This window comes from Ovis aries, chromosome 3 (assembly GCF_016772045.2).
Source record: "Ovis aries strain OAR_USU_Benz2616 breed Rambouillet chromosome 3, ARS-UI_Ramb_v3.0, whole genome shotgun sequence".
In the NCBI taxonomy this organism is placed as follows: domain Eukaryota; kingdom Metazoa; phylum Chordata; class Mammalia; order Artiodactyla; family Bovidae; genus Ovis; species Ovis aries.
In genome coordinates this window covers 217,592,814-217,610,214 of record NC_056056.1, presented here as the reverse complement: position 1 = coordinate 217,610,214, position 17,401 = coordinate 217,592,814, and the positions used below count along the sequence as shown (strand labels likewise).

General features: G+C 42.0%; 1 protein-coding gene and 1 long non-coding RNA gene across 6 annotated transcripts in view; one reads left to right on the top strand and one right to left on the bottom strand.

The window, feature by feature from the left end:
* Positions 1–17,401, top strand: part of MRTFA (myocardin related transcription factor A) — a 166,464-nt gene that overhangs the window by 106,480 nt on the left and 42,583 nt on the right. Inside the window, exon 1 of one of the 5 annotated variants that reach the window (XM_042247771.2) lies at positions 1,505–17,253. The exons of the other annotated variants lie outside the window; for them this stretch is intronic. Within the exon in view, the coding sequence (XP_042103705.1) occupies positions 17,196–17,253 (58 nt within the window). The 5' untranslated portion in view covers positions 1,505–17,195. Of the gene's footprint in view, positions 1–1,504; positions 17,254–17,401 lie in introns of those variants that run through there. 5 annotated transcript variants of the gene reach the window in all.
* On the bottom strand, positions 1,242–2,461 carry LOC121819232 (uncharacterized). The gene is made up of 2 exons (XR_006059483.2): positions 2,346–2,461; positions 1,242–1,541 (listed from the first exon to the last, which is right to left on the bottom strand). It is a non-coding gene; the product is annotated as an uncharacterized LOC121819232 (long non-coding RNA).

Below are 17,401 nucleotides of genomic sequence, written 5' to 3'. Positions count from 1 at the left end.
TCTGTCCTAATTCAGTTTTATTCAATCTCATATTAATAATTATAGCCTTCAGAAGGAACTCACATCTTTTGTCAGTGATATTAACCTTTTCACATAATTGTCTTGAATTAGATTCAAAACATGATGTCCGGAAGATCCCCTGGAGAAGGAAATGGCAACCCACTCCAGTATTCTTGCCTGGGAAATCCCATGAACTGAGGAGCCTGGCGGGCTATCGTCCATGAGGTCACAAAAGAGTCGGATGTGACTTCGTGACTAAACAACAGCAACAGTGATGCTGGAGCAGGAGACTGGTGTGATTCTTACTGGAAAGAAGCGTAGTACAGCTAAGAAACAGCTGGCCAAGGCATTAGGTGTCAGAGATTACTTCCTTGAGGGCAGAAGCCTCTTTATGGTAGACAGCTAGAGCTCGACCCTGAGCCAGTAGTCAAGAACCTCAGGTTCTTGGTTTGATCTTGCCAGTGAGGAGCTTGGCTAAATGACTCTAAGCTTGGCAGACCAGTTTCTTTCATTGTGTACTGAGTATAATATCGGCTCTCCCAACTGATAAGATTGTATGTGTGAAAGTAGCTTTGTAAAGTATTATATAAACGTATTGGGTTATTTTCCTTCTAATTCCTACCTTTTACCAAGACATGTACATAGTAAGTGTTGATTATATTTATGACGTTAATTTTTTACGTTTTATGTAAAGCATTTACTCTGTTAAAGGTGGCTGAGAGAGATATCGATGCAATTACTCCCACCTAGAATGCACACACTGAGAAGTGATTATTGTCACAATAGTTTGGTTAAAATATATCCTGTCTTGTGATGTTATGCAGCTTTAAAATTGGGCTTCCCTGGTGGCTCAGCTGTAAAGAATCTGCCTGCCAATGCAGGAGACATAAGTTCAATCTCTGGCTGAGGAAGATCCCCTGGAGAAAAAAAAATAGCAACCCATTCTGGTATTCTTGTCTGGGAAATCCCATGAATAGAGGAGCCTGGCAGGCTCCAATCCATGGGGTCACAAGAGTCAGACAGGACTTAGCAACTAAACAGTAGCAACCACAAGCCTTAAAATTAACTATATGTGGTGTATGTGTGTGTAAACTATGTATACATATAGTTTAGATTCTTTCTCAGTCTCCTCTGCAATGGATTTATCTTTGTGTGTCTTCTACCCTTCTTAATACTTAAAATATTCAGAATGAGTCAACTATTCTGAGTTTTTTTTAAAAAAAACAACTCATTATAGAAAACCAGGTTTTGGAAATATGTATTAGGATATGTTCTTACAAGGTTTATGGGTTAGAAAAGGAGCAGTCGATTCTTGAAGGAGGATAGGGTAGTAGTTGCTTTTTGCTGAGAACAGCCATCAGCCTGGAGCCTTCTCCAGTAAATCATTAATTAGCTGCATCAAATAAAATGTTCAGCTGAAGTTCACGCAATCTCACAGTTACTAAACACTCTTGCCAAAGAGAGTTGCAGTCCTAATATCTGCAATCGAATCACTTCCTGTTCAGGCTTGCAGGTGGGGGAAGCTGTCTGAAACGGCCGTCCTGTAAGATCAGTTATAAAGAGCATGCCTTGGTGAGAGCGGCCTTAGTGATGTGAAGCGACAGTCTAGCAAGTGGGGGGCTGGAGAGGCTACCCCAGGATCCCGGACTAACCAGAATTTGAGGTATAGATCAGGATATGCAAGCCCACTCCTGTGGGGCCACCTAATGAAAGCTCTTCTGGGGCATTCAGATATGTGCTGAGCACACTCGGGCACAGGGCCAGGCAGATGGCACATTCCTGCACCGACCTTCGGAGGCCTGCCAGGCTCCAAAGCTAGCGTTGGAGGCGTGGCTCTGCTCTGGAAGTGGACAGCCTGAGGGCCTGCATTTCATCCAGTGTCTGGTCCTCCCCGGGACTTGGTTGGACTTGGTTTGGTCTCCGAGTCGACCTAGGGCTTGGCACATACACTCATTCCCTTGCCCCTGCTCCATTGTGGAGTTGATTCTCATTGTCCGCACAGCCCCAGAACTGCCTCACATCCTCTAGTGATTCCTCCAGACTGGGGGTGACCCAGGTTAGCCTTAGTGATGCTGCAGCTCCCCCTAGCCCTCCCCCAGCCTGTCCTCATTGACCCGCATTTTTAGGTTTGACTAAACTTTCCATCGAGAATAGGTGGGGCTCAAGTGAGGCTGCAGTCACCCGTCCCTTTATTTTGCTTTGGTGCATCCCTTGGACTGTGTAAAGGAAATTCGGGTGTGATACACAACTTGGGCTTCACCTTACCCCCTCCCCCGCCCTTTTCCTGTTGCCCTTTTGATTTGTTTTAATCTGATACTGAGCCTCTCCTCCCCCCAGTCACTCACCAGTGGAGTCTCCGAAGCTATTTCTGTCGGTTTAATGATCCCCAGCTGTTGCTGTAGTTCTGGTTGCTTTCATGCCCCAGAGAGGCAGAAGAGCCGGAGACAGAGGGGTCTTGCTTGTGTATCACACACTGTGTCAAACATGTCAGATGCACTTTTCTGAAACAGCTACAAGGAGACTTCTTAGGGAGGGGTGTTATTAATACTGGGATGATTTGAAAGTGCAGGAGGAAGGAAGCTATAAGCTGATATCCGGGATAATTTAAAAATAAGCTTTCTGCTAAAAGGCGTGGCACCCTCTGCATCACTCAGAATCATGCTAGAAGGTGCGGTGTGTGCTCACTGGGTGATCGGTTGGCCACTTTGCATTCTACTTCCATTTTAGCTTTGGAGCTGCCCTGTCCCCTCTCATCCATGGTGTATGTTGAAGAGCCAAACTTCTAAATTAAAAGGAGGTTTCTGGGATGGGAAAACAGAAATCATTCCTGAAGTGGCCAGAAGGCATTGATTTCAGTTCTGCTTTAACTTAATGCAGGTTTGTTTCGTAAAATTCTGTGTAAAACCTGCAGTAATGAAACGCTCCACTTGCAAACCTGGCCACAGAAGCTTCAGGAAATAGAGTGACAGTTCTCCTAACAACCTGACCGCCCTTAGAGTTGCTTACACATTTACTTCTGTGATGTCTTTACTAAGTAAACCTGGGGGGATGGGGCATGGGAAAACCCTGCAGTAGATAGACGGGCTACTGGATTTTAATAGACTGGCTTTTCTGATCTTGAGGATTTTAACTCTTCCAACAGTTTTACCTGATAGAGTTGTAGCTTTCACACCTCGTATACTACATGAAATTTAATTTTATGGATCTAGTTCTTCTGCAGAAAAGAATTTTGCTGGTGTTGTTCAGTCGCCCAGTTGTGTCCTACTCTTTGTGACCCCAGGGACTGCAGCACGCCATGAGGGGCCTACCTGCCCCTCAGTTCAGTTCAGTTCAGTCGCTCAGTCGTGTCTGACTCTTTGCATCTCCCAAAGTTTGCCCAGCTCCGTGTGCACTGCATCAGTGACGCCATCCAGCCATCTCATCCTCTAACACCCTCTTCTCCTTCTGCCCTCAATCTTGCCCACATCAGGGACTTTTCCAGTGAGTTGGGTATTTGCATCAGGTGACCAAGTACTTGAGCTTCAGCTTTAGCGTCAGTCCTTCCAATGAGTATCCAGGGTTGATTTCCCTTAAGACTGATGGCTGCCTTTATCTCAGTCATGATTATCCTATCATGTTGTGTGTTTTCAAATCCATATTATAAAGGTACGGAAGGAATAAATGCTCTAATATAGTTTTAAGAGAAAACTTTTTGGGCTCACTTCTGGCTTGCTGTGGAAGAACTACCCTGTTGCAAGTTTTGAATCTGTTCACCTGTCACCTGCCCACAGCAAAGTTGGGTGCAGAATGTCAGCACCAGTTACACAGGGCACGCATGCTCAGTCGCTTAAGTCATGTCCAGCTCTTTGTGACCCCATGGACTGCAGCCCGCCAGGCTCCTCTGTCCATGGGATTCTCCAGGCAAGAATACTGGAGTAGGTTGCCAAGCCCTCCTCCTCCAGGGGGAATCTTCCCGACCCAGGGATCGAACCCACGTCTCCTGCACTATAGGCAGGTTCCTTACCACTGAGCCACCTGGGAAGCCCCCACCAGTTATACGGCAGGGAAATAGCGAGTGAGATTTGAAGCGGCCCGTATTTCCTGGGTGAACGTGCAGAACTGACGTGACGGGAAAAGTGCTGTCCCTGGTGCCTTTAGTGTTGGAAGGGCTTGTTCAGATGGCCCTGCCAGTCGAAAGGAAGCACACTCCCAGTTTATCTCCATCCTTTCAGACGGGTGGCGCAAGTACACGTTATTCCCAGGTCTTCCGTGATGGGTTGTTTGAGCACTCTCCTCCGGCAAGAGACTGAAGACATTGAAGTGGCTGGCAGTTTGCAATCTGTCTGCTGCAGTTAGAAAAGATCACTTCAGGAGTGTGATGAGCAACTAACCAAAATGAAATGGTGAGCCTCAGGTTTTTGAGGACATGGGAGTTTAATTTATTTGCTTCTGCTGCTGCTAAGTCACTTCAGTCGTGTCTGACTCTGTGTGACCCCGTAGACGGCAGCACATGAGGCTCTGCCGTCCCTGGGATTCTCCAGACAAGAACACTGGAGTGGGTTGCCATTTCCTTCTCCAATGCATGAAAGTGAAAAGTGAAAGTGAAGTCGCTCAGTCGTGTCCGACCCTCAGCGGCCCCATGGACTGCAGCCTTCCAGGCTCCTCCACCCATAGGATTTTCCAGGCAAGAGTACTGGAGTGGGGTGCCATTGCCTTCTCCGATTTATTTGCTTACTTATGTGTAATTATTAGTATTTTTGCCATGACTCTGGCATTAAATATGATGTAATAGAAAAGGCACAGACTTTGGGATCAGACCAACTTGTGTTTGAACTCTGGCTCTACCTCTTACTAGCTGTGCAAACAGTAATTAACCTCTTTGAACCTCTTCTTCTTCATCTATGAAATAGAGGCAGTACATACCTTGAGTAGCTGCCGAGATTGAATGAGTCCCTGTAGTAGGGTGTCCAGCTCAGTGACTGCATAGTAAAGTTCAGCGTGTTCAACTCATCTCTTAAGTCTCAGTTTGTTTCTCAAGACAAGTCTTTTCTAACTCTGGTGCCTTTGCATTTGCTATTTTTGTTGCCTGGAATACTCTTGTCTCCAGATCTTTTCATGGTTTCTCGTATTATCTAGGTTTCTGCATCTGTCTCCTCAGAAGGGCCTTGCCTGTGAACTCAGTATAAAATGACCACCCAGCCCCCTCTCCTTCCTCTTACTCTACTGTATTTTTCTTCATATAATGCACCACCATAAGTTATCTAACGTATTTACTATGTTTTCCACAGTAGAGCATATACTGTGTGAGGGCAGGGATGCCGTCTGTCCCTATTACTGCCATATTACCTGACACGATGCCTAGCGTATCGTAGGTTCATGATAAAAATATTAGTTTGATCAATGAATGAGTGAATCAACCCAGAACCTCCCTAGTACCAGGAAAGAGCCCCTGGCAGATTGCAGAGAGGTAATTGTACCAGGAAGCAGGTGCTCTCTGTTCAGCATGGATGTTCTCGCATCTGAGCTCCAAGTGGAAAGTGGGCCTGTGGAGTTCTCTGGGATCTTACCAGACTGCCTCCCGCCTCTGGGAGGAGCCCCTTTGAATAACCTTTATAGGTGACCACTGTTGTCTGTAGTCTCTGTTACCGTTGGAATTTGAATAGAGGGAGCCTCTTCAATTCTGGAGTTCTGAAATGCCATGTGCCACTAGCTGACATCACCTGGAATTTCCCCTGGTTCATAAGAATATAGATCATTTTTTTCCAGTCACATCATTCAGATAACACTGTTAATACAGTGTCATTTTTAAAAGTGTGGAACTAGTGTGTTTTGTGGAAGAAGAGAAGCACAATATATAATAGTGGTTATGAGCTCAGGTTGTCGATTGAGATAGAGCTGGGTTCCAGTTTCTGCTCTCTACCCTTTACCTACCCTCTGACCTTGGGTAATTGCTTAATTTCCCTAAGGTTCAATCTCCTCATCTACAAATAGTATAATTATACCATCTTCCGCATAGCTTTGTTTCAGGAATTAAATAAGATGATGCATGCGTGTTTTCACCATTTTGTAAGTATTATTGTACAGTACAGAGCTCTTTTATTTTTCATACTTCAGTAGTTCAAGTTAAATTTTCACAAGCTTATCTTTTGTAAATTACCAGATTTACCAACCCAGGAGAATACCTCATCACTGCCTGTCTCTCTGCTGGTATTCAGATTAAATAGAAGATATTTATCTTTTTTTGATAATGTTATTTCTGATTTCTAAAGCAGATTATTTGAGAGATAATTTAACTCGTTCACACATTGTTTAGAGAGATGAGAGAGACATTTGTGGGATTTTGAAAGGGTTGAATGAGCATATCAATAAAATAGTGACTTTGGTATGTGTAATTTTTAAAGAATTAGGTATTCCTGTCTTCAAGTCTTCAATGTTACATTATTGTTTATTGTGTTTGTTTATGCCGCAAATCATTTTATAATTTGAATTTACTAGACTATTACCTGTTACAACTAATCATTTATAGAAATTAGTAACTTCTTTCTGTCTAACACATGGGAGCACTTCAGTTTGAAAAACCTGACTCTGGATATGTTTTCATAATTGATTCATACATCTTTCTGAAAGGAGAATCAAAGTCATAGGTTTCCAAAATAAACTTTTTGTTTTGGAATAATTTTGCGCTTTCAAAAAGGTTGCACAGATAGAATAGGGAGCTCTCGTATGCCATTCACTGGCTGCCCCAAATGTTAGCATCTTGCATACCTGTGGTACATTTGTCAAAACTAAGATTAACATTGGTTACACTGCTAAGTAAACTCCACGCTTTATTTAGATCTCATTTGTTTTCCCACTCGTCTCCTTTTTCTGTTCCAGGATCCAGTCTAGGATACCGCAGTGCATTTGGCCATATGAGTTTTAGATGGTGGATCAGTAGGATCTCAGAGAGAATCAACTTTTCCTTCTCTTGCCTCTACTTCCTCCTTTTTGTCTTTACTCCGGATCTGACTTTTAGCGGGTCCTTCTTTCTCTGGCAACAAATAAAGGGACCCTTCTGGGTCCGTTAACCACTGTTTTGGTACTGACAGCTCAGAATTCCAGGCGCGTGCTTTGAACACTTACTGTACATTTAATTTTGTTAATGAACGAATGCTGATTCTGCTGCCTTTCTCTGTCTCTCGCTCTTTATGCACGCCAGGCCGTCTGGAGTCTGAGAACAGAGCGTGCTTCTTCACTCACTGCATGTCCTAGAACTGCCTTCCAGAAGCCTTCCAGAAGGAAGCAGTTCTCCCCTCCTCTTCCCTCTCCCCCTTCCCCCTGCCCCACACAACTTGGGGTGATTTTAAACAAGGAGGTTTTTATATAAGGCCCTTTTACTCTGCAAAGTAGAGCTTCTCTCTGGGGGTATGGTACCAGGTTACACTTCCAGCAGTTCTTGCTCCTGTCCAAGAGAAAAGCTATCTGATGTAAAGACCTCTAGTGAGACATTTATAGTCTGTGATACAGTTTTACAAAGAACTTTTCACATACATGAGATTTTTTGGAACTTCAAAGGGCAGGAGTTATTTTACCGAATTGTATTACAGGGAGAAAAATTGAGTCTAAAAGAAATCAAGTGACTTGATTAGGTAGCAGCAGAGCCAGGACTGGAACCCCTGCCTTCCCATTCTTCCATGTTTTGGGTCTACCCTTAAAGGTTAGTACTCTTTAAAATACTACTGTTTACATTAAAAGCAAAGGCCAGATATACATTTTTAGTGCCATGTACACTATACTAGGCTTCCCTGGTGGCGCAGATGGTAAAGAATCTGCCCACAATGTAGGAGACCTGGGTTCGATCCTTGGGTCAGGAAGATCCTCTGGAGAAGGAAATGGCAACCCACTCCAGTACCCTTGCCTGGAAAATCCCATGGTTGGAGGAGCCTTGTATGCCACAGTCCATGGGGTCGCAAAGAGTCAGACACGACTGAGCGACTTCACTCACACTGTGCTAACTATGCAGGCTGGTATTCCAAGTTGAATGAAGAAAATCATGAAATGGTCTAGAAAGCCTGAAAAATTCTGTATAAGGAGCAGGAGAAGAAAACATTGCAGGGATACTGTAGGACGGGGCAGAAATTGAGAGGCAGGACGCAGAGAGGCAGGGGGGAGCAGTGAGGCGCAGAGGGCTCCCCCTGTCCTTTCATCTCTGTAGCATCTTCAGGAAGGACTTAGGAGAGACTGCAGTAAATAGGGGCCCACAGGAATGGCACTTTTGGGAATGGTATCAGAAAATTACTTGAAACATCAGTCCAGGCTAATCATGAGGATGAAATATTCATAAGGCCCAAACAGGTTCGCTTGTCCTACCCCACACAGAAAGGCTCTAGCTGCTCTTTCTCTGTGACTTCCAGAGTAGGATAGCATCACCTTTGTACTCCGTAGCCCCTACAAGTACATAACTATTTGAGTTTTTAAGAAACCGGCACTTCCTTTTTTATTATTTATGCACATGTGTATCGCACATGAGACCGAATGTCTTGGAATTTGTCAGGGGCCTGGTAGTAGGGCATGTGTACTGGCTAAAGGTGCATTTTCTGGTGACTTAAGTAAAAATCTATATTATAGACATCAGTATCTTTCTCATTGCATTGTAATTATTCACTTTTGAGTCCATTTTTTCCCCCATTAGACTTAAGATTCCTCGAACATGAGAACCATGTCTGTATTTCTAGCACCCAGCCCTAGCTTTGAGAGTACAAAAAACTGTTTGAATGCATGAATTGAATAGGGGACCCATCAAACCACTTGGTTGGGATGTGGTATCTGAGTAATATTTTCTTTGAAAATACTCTTCAGTCTTATACGCACCTGTTTGATGGTTATTGCCCTCAAACAGCCACTGAAGGCAGAGACTCTGTCTAGTGGCTACTTTATCCCCCGAGCAAGCTCAGTGTCTGGCACAGGCAGTAGGTCCTCAGATTTCTTGAGTGAACGCCAAGGAAAGTTTTGACAAGGAGCTGAGGAATAACTGAATAAGGCATGAATATGAAGTACACAGGCATGCCCACCAACTAGTGTGTGAGCTCTCAAGCAGGTAAGTAGATACATGTAAAGTGAATAAATGAAACTGTCTTAACTTACTTTAAGACAGCTTACCCTGAGGCCTCTGTTTCTCACGGAGTGTTAGTATCTTAGATAATTGACTGTCACAGTGAAGAGGAGAGGTGAAACGTTAGTCATCACGAATATGAAAGAAGTAACTATGGATTCCAGAGTCTGACCCCTTCATTCTTTATTCTCTCTTGTGAAATGCTAACCACAGCTTGTGCTTATGTATGTGCAGTTTGATGTCTTGTTTCCCACTGGACTGAAAGCTTAATGTGAGCAGAGACCATGGTTGTCTCCAGCCTACTAACACAGACCCTAACATGTTTGTTTAGTAAATATGTTAGATAAGTGGATGAGAGAGTGCATGGAGGAGACCTCTTTGCTCATCCTCACCCCCAATCACTATTTTGGAGGTGATGCTGTAAAGTAACCCAGGCAGCAGAAATGAGGAATAAATACCCTCCTCTGGGGGTAGCTTCACTTACTTTTAAAAATAATTTAAAAATTGAGATGTAATTGACATAAACGCCTTCACCCACCTTTATTCATATATTCTAATAATGAAACAAGTGAGCATACAGAGAATAGTCTTTGGTTTTCAGTGATGGGTGATGTGGTTTTACTATTTGGGTGATTTTGCAATTTATAGAATAAACTGAAGTATAAAAATATACCAATGGAAAAAAAATACACCAATGGGGGACACATGTACACCCATGGCTGATTCATGTGAATATATGGTAAAAACCACTACAATATTGTAAAGTAATTAGCCTCCAATTAAATAATTTACAAAAACAAAAAATACACCAATAGCATCAGTGTAATTCACTGCTGCAGAGATGAATTTTCTAATTATGAGCATGCTAAGCTTGCTCATAAAACCCACATTGTTCCTTCTCTCATCTTCCCAGTAAACCACATTCTCCAGTTTGAAGCTGGGGTGGTGTTATCTATTGCTGAACTGAATTGTATTTGTTTATTTCTTCCGGGGTTGATATTTGAAAGTTAATGAGAAAAAAAATGTACCAATTATTATGAAATCAGACTTTGGGGATTTATAGAAGGAACAGAATTTGGAGTAAGAATATATACTATCTAAAATTAGTTTTAACAATATTTATAAATAAGTGTGCTAGGCTGTGTTTAGAATAGAAGTTAGGAGATATTACATCATATCAAGTGCATTAGATTTAGATCAAAAACTCACAGAAACGAGTCTAGAGGTACCAGATTTTCTCTTTATTAGGTTGTTCTTTCACCATTCTTTTTCACCTTGACAAACCTTCAGTGGTAGACAACACATGTACCCCAGTGTTCGTTGCAGCACTATTTCAGTAGTTAAGACATGGAAGCAACCTAGATGTCCATCAACAGATGAATGGATAAAGAAGCTGTAGTGCATATATACAATAGAATACTACTCAGCCATAAAAGGAATGCATTTGAGTCAGTTCTGATGAGGTAGATGAACCTAGAGCCTATGATACAGAGTGAAACAAGTCAGAGAAAAATAAATATTGTATATTAAACCATAAATACGGAATCTAGAAAAATGGTACTGATGAACTTACTCAACAGGGCAGCCGTGGTGACGCAGACATAGAGGACAGACTTCGGAGAAGGGCAGGAAAGAGAAGGTGAGATGAGTGGAGAGAGCAGCGTGAGAGCATAGTCACCACTTGTGGGAAGTGGATAGCAGTGGAAGTCTGCCGAATGACTCGGGGCTCTGTAGTAACCTGGGGGAGTGGGAGAGCATGGGGAGGTGGAAGGGAGATTCAGGAAGGAGGGGACATATATACACCTATGGTTAATTCATGTCGATGTATGACAGAAAACAAACCAATATCATAAATAACAATTAAATATAATTTTTTTTAATGACAAATAATTTTTCCAGAGGAAATGTGTTAGAAAATGGAAGTCCTCTCCTGTTACCAACTTTTAAACAAATTTGAAACAAAATTTTTAACTTAAAAACACTGAACATTGTTCAGTTCACTTCAGTCGCTCAGTCGTGTCCGACTCTTTGTGACCCCATGAATCGCAGCACACCAGGCCTCCGTGTCCATCACCAACTCCTGGAGTTCACTCAGACTCACGTTCATTGAGTCCATGATGCCATCCAGCCATCTCATCCTCTGTCGTCCCCTTCTCCTCCTGCCCCCAATCCCTCCCAACATCGGAGTCTTTTCCAATGAGTCAACTCTTCGCCTGAGGTGGCCAAAGTACTGGAGTTTCAGCTTTAGCATCATTCCTTCCAAAGAAATCCCAGGGCTGATCTCCTTTAGAATGGACAGTACACAACAAAAGATGAGGTCCTTTGTTGTTATTTAGTCGCTAAGTCATTGTATCCGACTTTCACAACCCCATGAACTGCAGTGGTAAGCATATTCTTTACTACTAAGCTACCAAGGAAGCCCGTGATGTGCTTTAAAAGCAGTTAATTGGGAGTGTCAAAAGAAAGGGGAATTAAATCTGCTTAATACTAGTTCCTTGGGTTTTCCAGGTGTCGCAGTGGTAAAGAATCCACCTGCCAGTGCAGGAGACATAGAAGACTCGGGTTTGATCCCTAGGTCGGGAAGATGCCCTGGAGGAGGAAGTGGCAGCCCACTCCAGTATTTTTGCTGGTGGAACCCCACGGACAGAGGATGCTGGTGGGCTACAGTCCGTGGGGTCACAGAGTCAGACACGACTGAACACACACGTCAGCTCACCCAGCTCAAGTACTGGTTACTCAACCTGATTTATGATTGGCATCATGAACGTGGATGCAACATGTTTAATTTTCCGGAGTAAGGTGAATTTAAGTTAGACCAAACTATCATTAAATGGCGCATTAGAATCACCTGGCAAATTTTTGAAAAACCCTGATTCCCAAGCCTCACTCCAGACCAATTAAAAACATTATCCATGAACTTATGGTTGGGGGGTGGGGAAGGGTGGAGAGGAGGGATAGGTTGGGAATTTGGGATTGACAGATACACACTGCTGTATTTAAAATAGATAACACAAGGACCTACTGTAAAAAATAAGTAAATTTTAAAAATTCTCAGATGATTTTATTTGTGAAGTAAGTGTTGAGAATCACTGGAATGGGGAAATAATGCGAGGATAAAAATTCAGCAGATTTGGTTCTAGTCCTGGCTGCTGCTTTCTAGTATTTTGTTGAGAATTTTTGTGTCTGTATCTATAAGGTGTGTTGGTCTGTAGTTTTGTTCTGGTCTCTTTCTCTGGCTTTGATATCAGAGTAACTAACAGAGTTAGTTGGAAAGTGTTCCTTTCTCTGTTTTCTGGAAGAGTTTTTGAAGGATTATTACTAATTCTTCTCTTAAATTTTTGGTAAAATCTATCAGTGAAGCCGTCTGAGCCTGAGTTTTCTTTTGAGGAAGATTTTAAATTAACAAGTCAATGTCTGCTTTTTATAGGTCTGTCTGGATATTCTGTTTTTTTGGGGGGGCGGGGGGTGGGCATCAATTTCAACAGTTTGTGCCTTTCTAGGAACTGGTCCACTTTATCTAAGTTATCTAATTTGTTGACATGTGGTTCTTCATGGTATTCTCTTTTAACTTTGTTAATTTCTGTAGTTGGTGATAATGTCTCCTCTTACATTCCTGATTTTAGGTCTCTTTTCTTGGTTATTCTAACGAAACATTTGTCAATTTTGTTAATCTTTGTAAACAGCAACTTTTTGGTTCTATTGGTTTTCTCTATTTCTGACATAATTGCTTTATAATTTAAAGCAATGGCATCACCGACTCAATGGAGATAAGTTTGGGTGAACTCTGGGAGTTGGTGATGGACAGGGAGGGCTGGCGTGCTGCAGTCCATGGCGTCACAAAGAGTCGGACATGACTTTTGCGTGTCCAACTTTCATTTAACTTTTATTCTTCTACTTACTTGGGTTTAGTTTCACTTCTTTTTCTAGCTTCTTAAAGTGAAGGTTTTATTTACAACATGTGTTTGAAGTCTTCCTTCTAGTCTCATACAAGCATTTAAATCTATGAATTTCCCTCTAAGCATTAGTTTAGATATAGCCCATAAATTTTATATATTCAGTTCAACATGCTTTCTAATGTCTCTATTATTTTTCCTTTGACCCATTGGCTATTGCATGAGTTCAGTCACTCAGTCGTGTCCGACTCTTTGCGACACCATGGACGGCACAGCACACCAGCCCTCTGTGTCCATCACCAACTCCCAGAGTTTACCCAAACTCATCTCCATTGAGTTGGTGATGCCATCCAACCATCTCATCCTCTCTTGTCCCCTTCTCCTGCTGCCTTCAATCGTTCCCAGCATCAGGGTCTTTTTCAAGGAGTCAGTTCTTCGCATCAGGTGACCAAAGTATTGGAGTTTTAGCTTCAACTAAACTTGAAGCTTCCAATGAACACCCAGGACTGATCTCCTTTAGGATGAACTGGTTGGATCTCCTTGAAGTCGAAGGGACTCACAAAAGTCTTCTCCAGCACCACAATTCGAAACCATCAATACTTTGAAACTCAGCTTTCTTTATAGTCCAACTCTCACATCCATACATGACTACTGGAAGAACCATAGCCTTAACTAGACAGACCTTTGTTGACAAAGTAATGTCTCTGCTTTTGAATATGCTGATTAGGTTGATCATAGCTTTTCTTCCAAGGAGCAAGCGTGTGTTAATTCCATGGCTGCAGTCACCATCTGCAGTGATTTTGGAGCCCCCCAAAATAAAGTCTCTCAGTTTGCACTGTTTCCCCATCTATTTGCCATGAAGTGATAGACCAAACGCCATGATATTAGTTTTCTGAATGTTGAGCTTTAAGCCAACTTTTTCACTCTCCTCTTTAACTTTCATCAAGAGGCTTTTTAGTTCCTCTTCACTTTCTGCCATAAGGATGGTGTCATCTGCATATCTGAGGTGATTGATATTCCTCCCAGCAATCTTGATTCCAGCTTGTGCTTCCTCCAGCCCAGCGTTTCTCATGATGTACTCTGCATATAAGTTAAACAAACAGGGTGATAGTATACAGCCTTGATGTACTCCTTTTCCGATTTGGAACCAGTCTGTTGTTCCATGTCCAGTTCTAACTGTTGCTTCCTGATCTGCATACAGCTTTCTTAAGAGCCAGGTCAGGTGGTCTGGTATTCCCATCTCTTTCAGAATTTTCCACAGTTTATTGTGATCCACACAGTCAAAGGGTTTGGCATAGTCAATATAGCAGAAACAGATGTTTTCTGAAACTCTCACGCTTTTTCGATGATCCAGCAGATGTTGGCAATTTGATCTCTGGTTCCTCTGCCTTTTCAAAAACCAGCTTGAACATCTGGAAGTTCACAGTTCACGTATAGTTGAAGCCTGGCTTGGAGAATTTTGAGCATTACTTTAGTAGTGTGTGAGATGAGTGCAATTGTGCAGTAGTTTGAGCGTTCTTTGGCATTGCCTTTCTTTGGGATTGGCATGAAAACTGACCTTTTCCAGTCCTGTGGCCACTGCTGAGTTTTCCAAATTTGCTGGCATACTGAGTGCAGCACTTTCACAGCATCATCTTTCAGGATTTGAAATAGCTCCACTGGAATTCCATCACCTCCACTAGCTTTGTTCATAGTGATTCTTCCTAAGGCCCACTTGACTTCACATTCCAGGATGTCTGGCTCTAGGTGAGTGTGAGTGATCACACCATTGTGATTATCTTGGTCCTGAAGATCTTTTTTGTACAGTTCTTGTGTGTATTCTTGCCACCTCTTCTTAATATCTTCTGCTTCTGTTAGGTCCATACCATTTCTGTCCTTTATCGAGCCCATCTTTGCATGAAATATTCCCTTGATATCTCTAATTTTCTTGAAGAGATCTCTAGTTTTTCCCATTCTATTGTTTTCCTTTATTTCTTTGCACTGATCACTGAGGAAAGCTTTCTTTTTTTTTAATATAAATTTATTTATTTTAATTAGAGGTTACTTAGTTTACAATATTGTATTGGTTTTGCCATACATCAACATGAATCCACCACAGGTATACACGTGTTCCCCATCCCGAACCCACCTCCCTTCTCCCTCCCCATACCATCCCTCTGGGTCATCTCAGTGCACCAGCCCGAAGCATCCAGTATCATGCATCGAACCTGGACTGGCGATTTGTTTCATATATGATATTATACATGTTTCAATGCCATGCTCCCAAATCATCCCACCCTCTCCCTCTGCCACTGGTCTATAGATCTGCGTCTCTTTTGTTGTCTTGCATACAGGGTTATCATTACCATCTTTCTAAATTCCATATATATGCGTTAGTATACAGTATTGGTGTTTTTCCTTCTGGCTTACTTCACTCTGTATAATAAGCTCCAGTTTCATAGACCTCATTAGAACTGATTCAAATATATTCTTTTTAATGGCTGAGTAATACTCTGTTATGTATATGTACCACAGCTTTCTTATCCATTCATCTGCTGATGGACATCTAGGTTGCTTCCATGTCCTGGCTATTATAAACAGTGCTGCGATAAACTTTGGGGTACATGTGTCTCTTTCAATTCTAGTTTCCTTGGTGTGTATGCCCAGCAGTGGGATTGCTGGGTCATAAGGCAGTTCTGTTTCCAGTTTTTTAAGGAATCTCCACACTGTTCTCCATAGTGGCTGTACTAGTTTGCATTCTCACCAGCAGTGTAAGAGGGTTCCCTTTTCTCCACACCCTCTCCAGCATTTATTGCTTGTAGACTTTTGGATTGCAGCCATTCTGACTGGCGTGAAATGGTACCTCATTGTGGTTTTGATTTGCTAGGAAGGCTTTCTTATCTCTCCTTGCTATTCTTTGGAACTGCATTCAAATGAGTGTATCTTTCTTTTTTTTCTTTACTTTTCACTTCTCTTCTTTTCACAGCTATTGGTAAGGCCTCCTCAGACAGCCATTTTGCTTTTTTGCATTTCTTTTTTCTTGGGGATGGTGTTGATCCCTGTCTTCTGTACAGTGTCACGAACCTCCATCCATAGTTCATCAAGCACTCTATCAGATCTAGTCCCTTAAATCTATTTGTCACTTCCACTGTATAATCGTAAGGGATTTGATTTAGGTCATACCTGAATGATCTAGTGGTTTTCCCTACTTTCTTCAATTTAAGTCTGAATTTGGCAATAAGGAGTTCGTGATCTGAGCCACAGTCAGCTCCCGGTCTTGTTTTTGCTGACTGTATAGAGCTTCTCTATCTTTGGCTGCAAAGAATATAATCAATCTGATTTAAGAGTATATTATTTAATTTCTCCTTATTTTTAAATTTCTCCTATTTTCTTCTGTTGTTAGTTTCTAATTTGATTTCATTGTAGTCACAGAATGTACTTTGTATCATTTAAATCCATTTAACCTTATTGAAAGTCATTTTGTGGCCTAGTATATGGTCTGTCCTAGAGCCAGGTCCATGTATGCTTGAGAAGAATATGTATTCTGTGGTTGTTGGGTGGAGTGTATTGTTCGAGTCTTGACGTTCTTGTTGATTTTCTGCATATTTGTTCATTATCAAGAGCGAGGTTGATTGTAATTCATGAGTAGATAAATCAAACATTCCTTATTCTAAATCATGTAAGTATCATGAAGTTGAATTAAAATGGAGAAATCTCCTAGTATTAGTTGTATCTTAGGAATACCAGGAATGACATCTAATTTATTTTCTAGTGTGTTCGTCCTTTTTATTTTAGTATCTTACTATGGCGATCACTTTTAATTCTCATGAAAACTCATAATTTCAGATTCAGCTCCAACCAGGCCGTCTTTCAGTTAATCATTTCTGGGTTTCTGTATCCTCCTTGGGACTATGAGAACCTCCATAGCTTAGAGTCAGATATCTTAGTGGGGGTTTGGGGTGGGGAGAGAAGATTTTTGAGAAGGCTTGTTTGCCTTTTGCTCTCCTCAAGCATATAAACCTCACTGAGTTTCTAATACAGCACTGACTTTTTGGGCTAGCTTGTAATACCTAGTCAAGGAGCATTTCCTTTATTCCCAAAATCAACAAGTTTATTTTGGAGCCTTTTTGTAACATAAATATTCTGAAAAGCTGCAATCAAATTTGTGGTCTTTTGATTAGGTTTCAAGTTTCATATCCAGATTTAAAGAATGGAGAAAAAGATTTATCAGTGTTTCTGAGAGAGCTGAGTCAATGGGACGTTCAGCAGTCAGAATCTTCATTGAAGAGGCCTTTGTCCTGAGCAAAGATGGTACACGGGGAGGGGTTTTGCTCTTTCGCAGTTATTCCTGTACTGACTCTTTGCTCTTCTCTTCTATTTCCCTCATAACTCACACTTCCCCTCCCTGTTCTAGAAGTCTTGGGGAAACCAGTAATGGGTGAGTACGAATGAGGTAGGA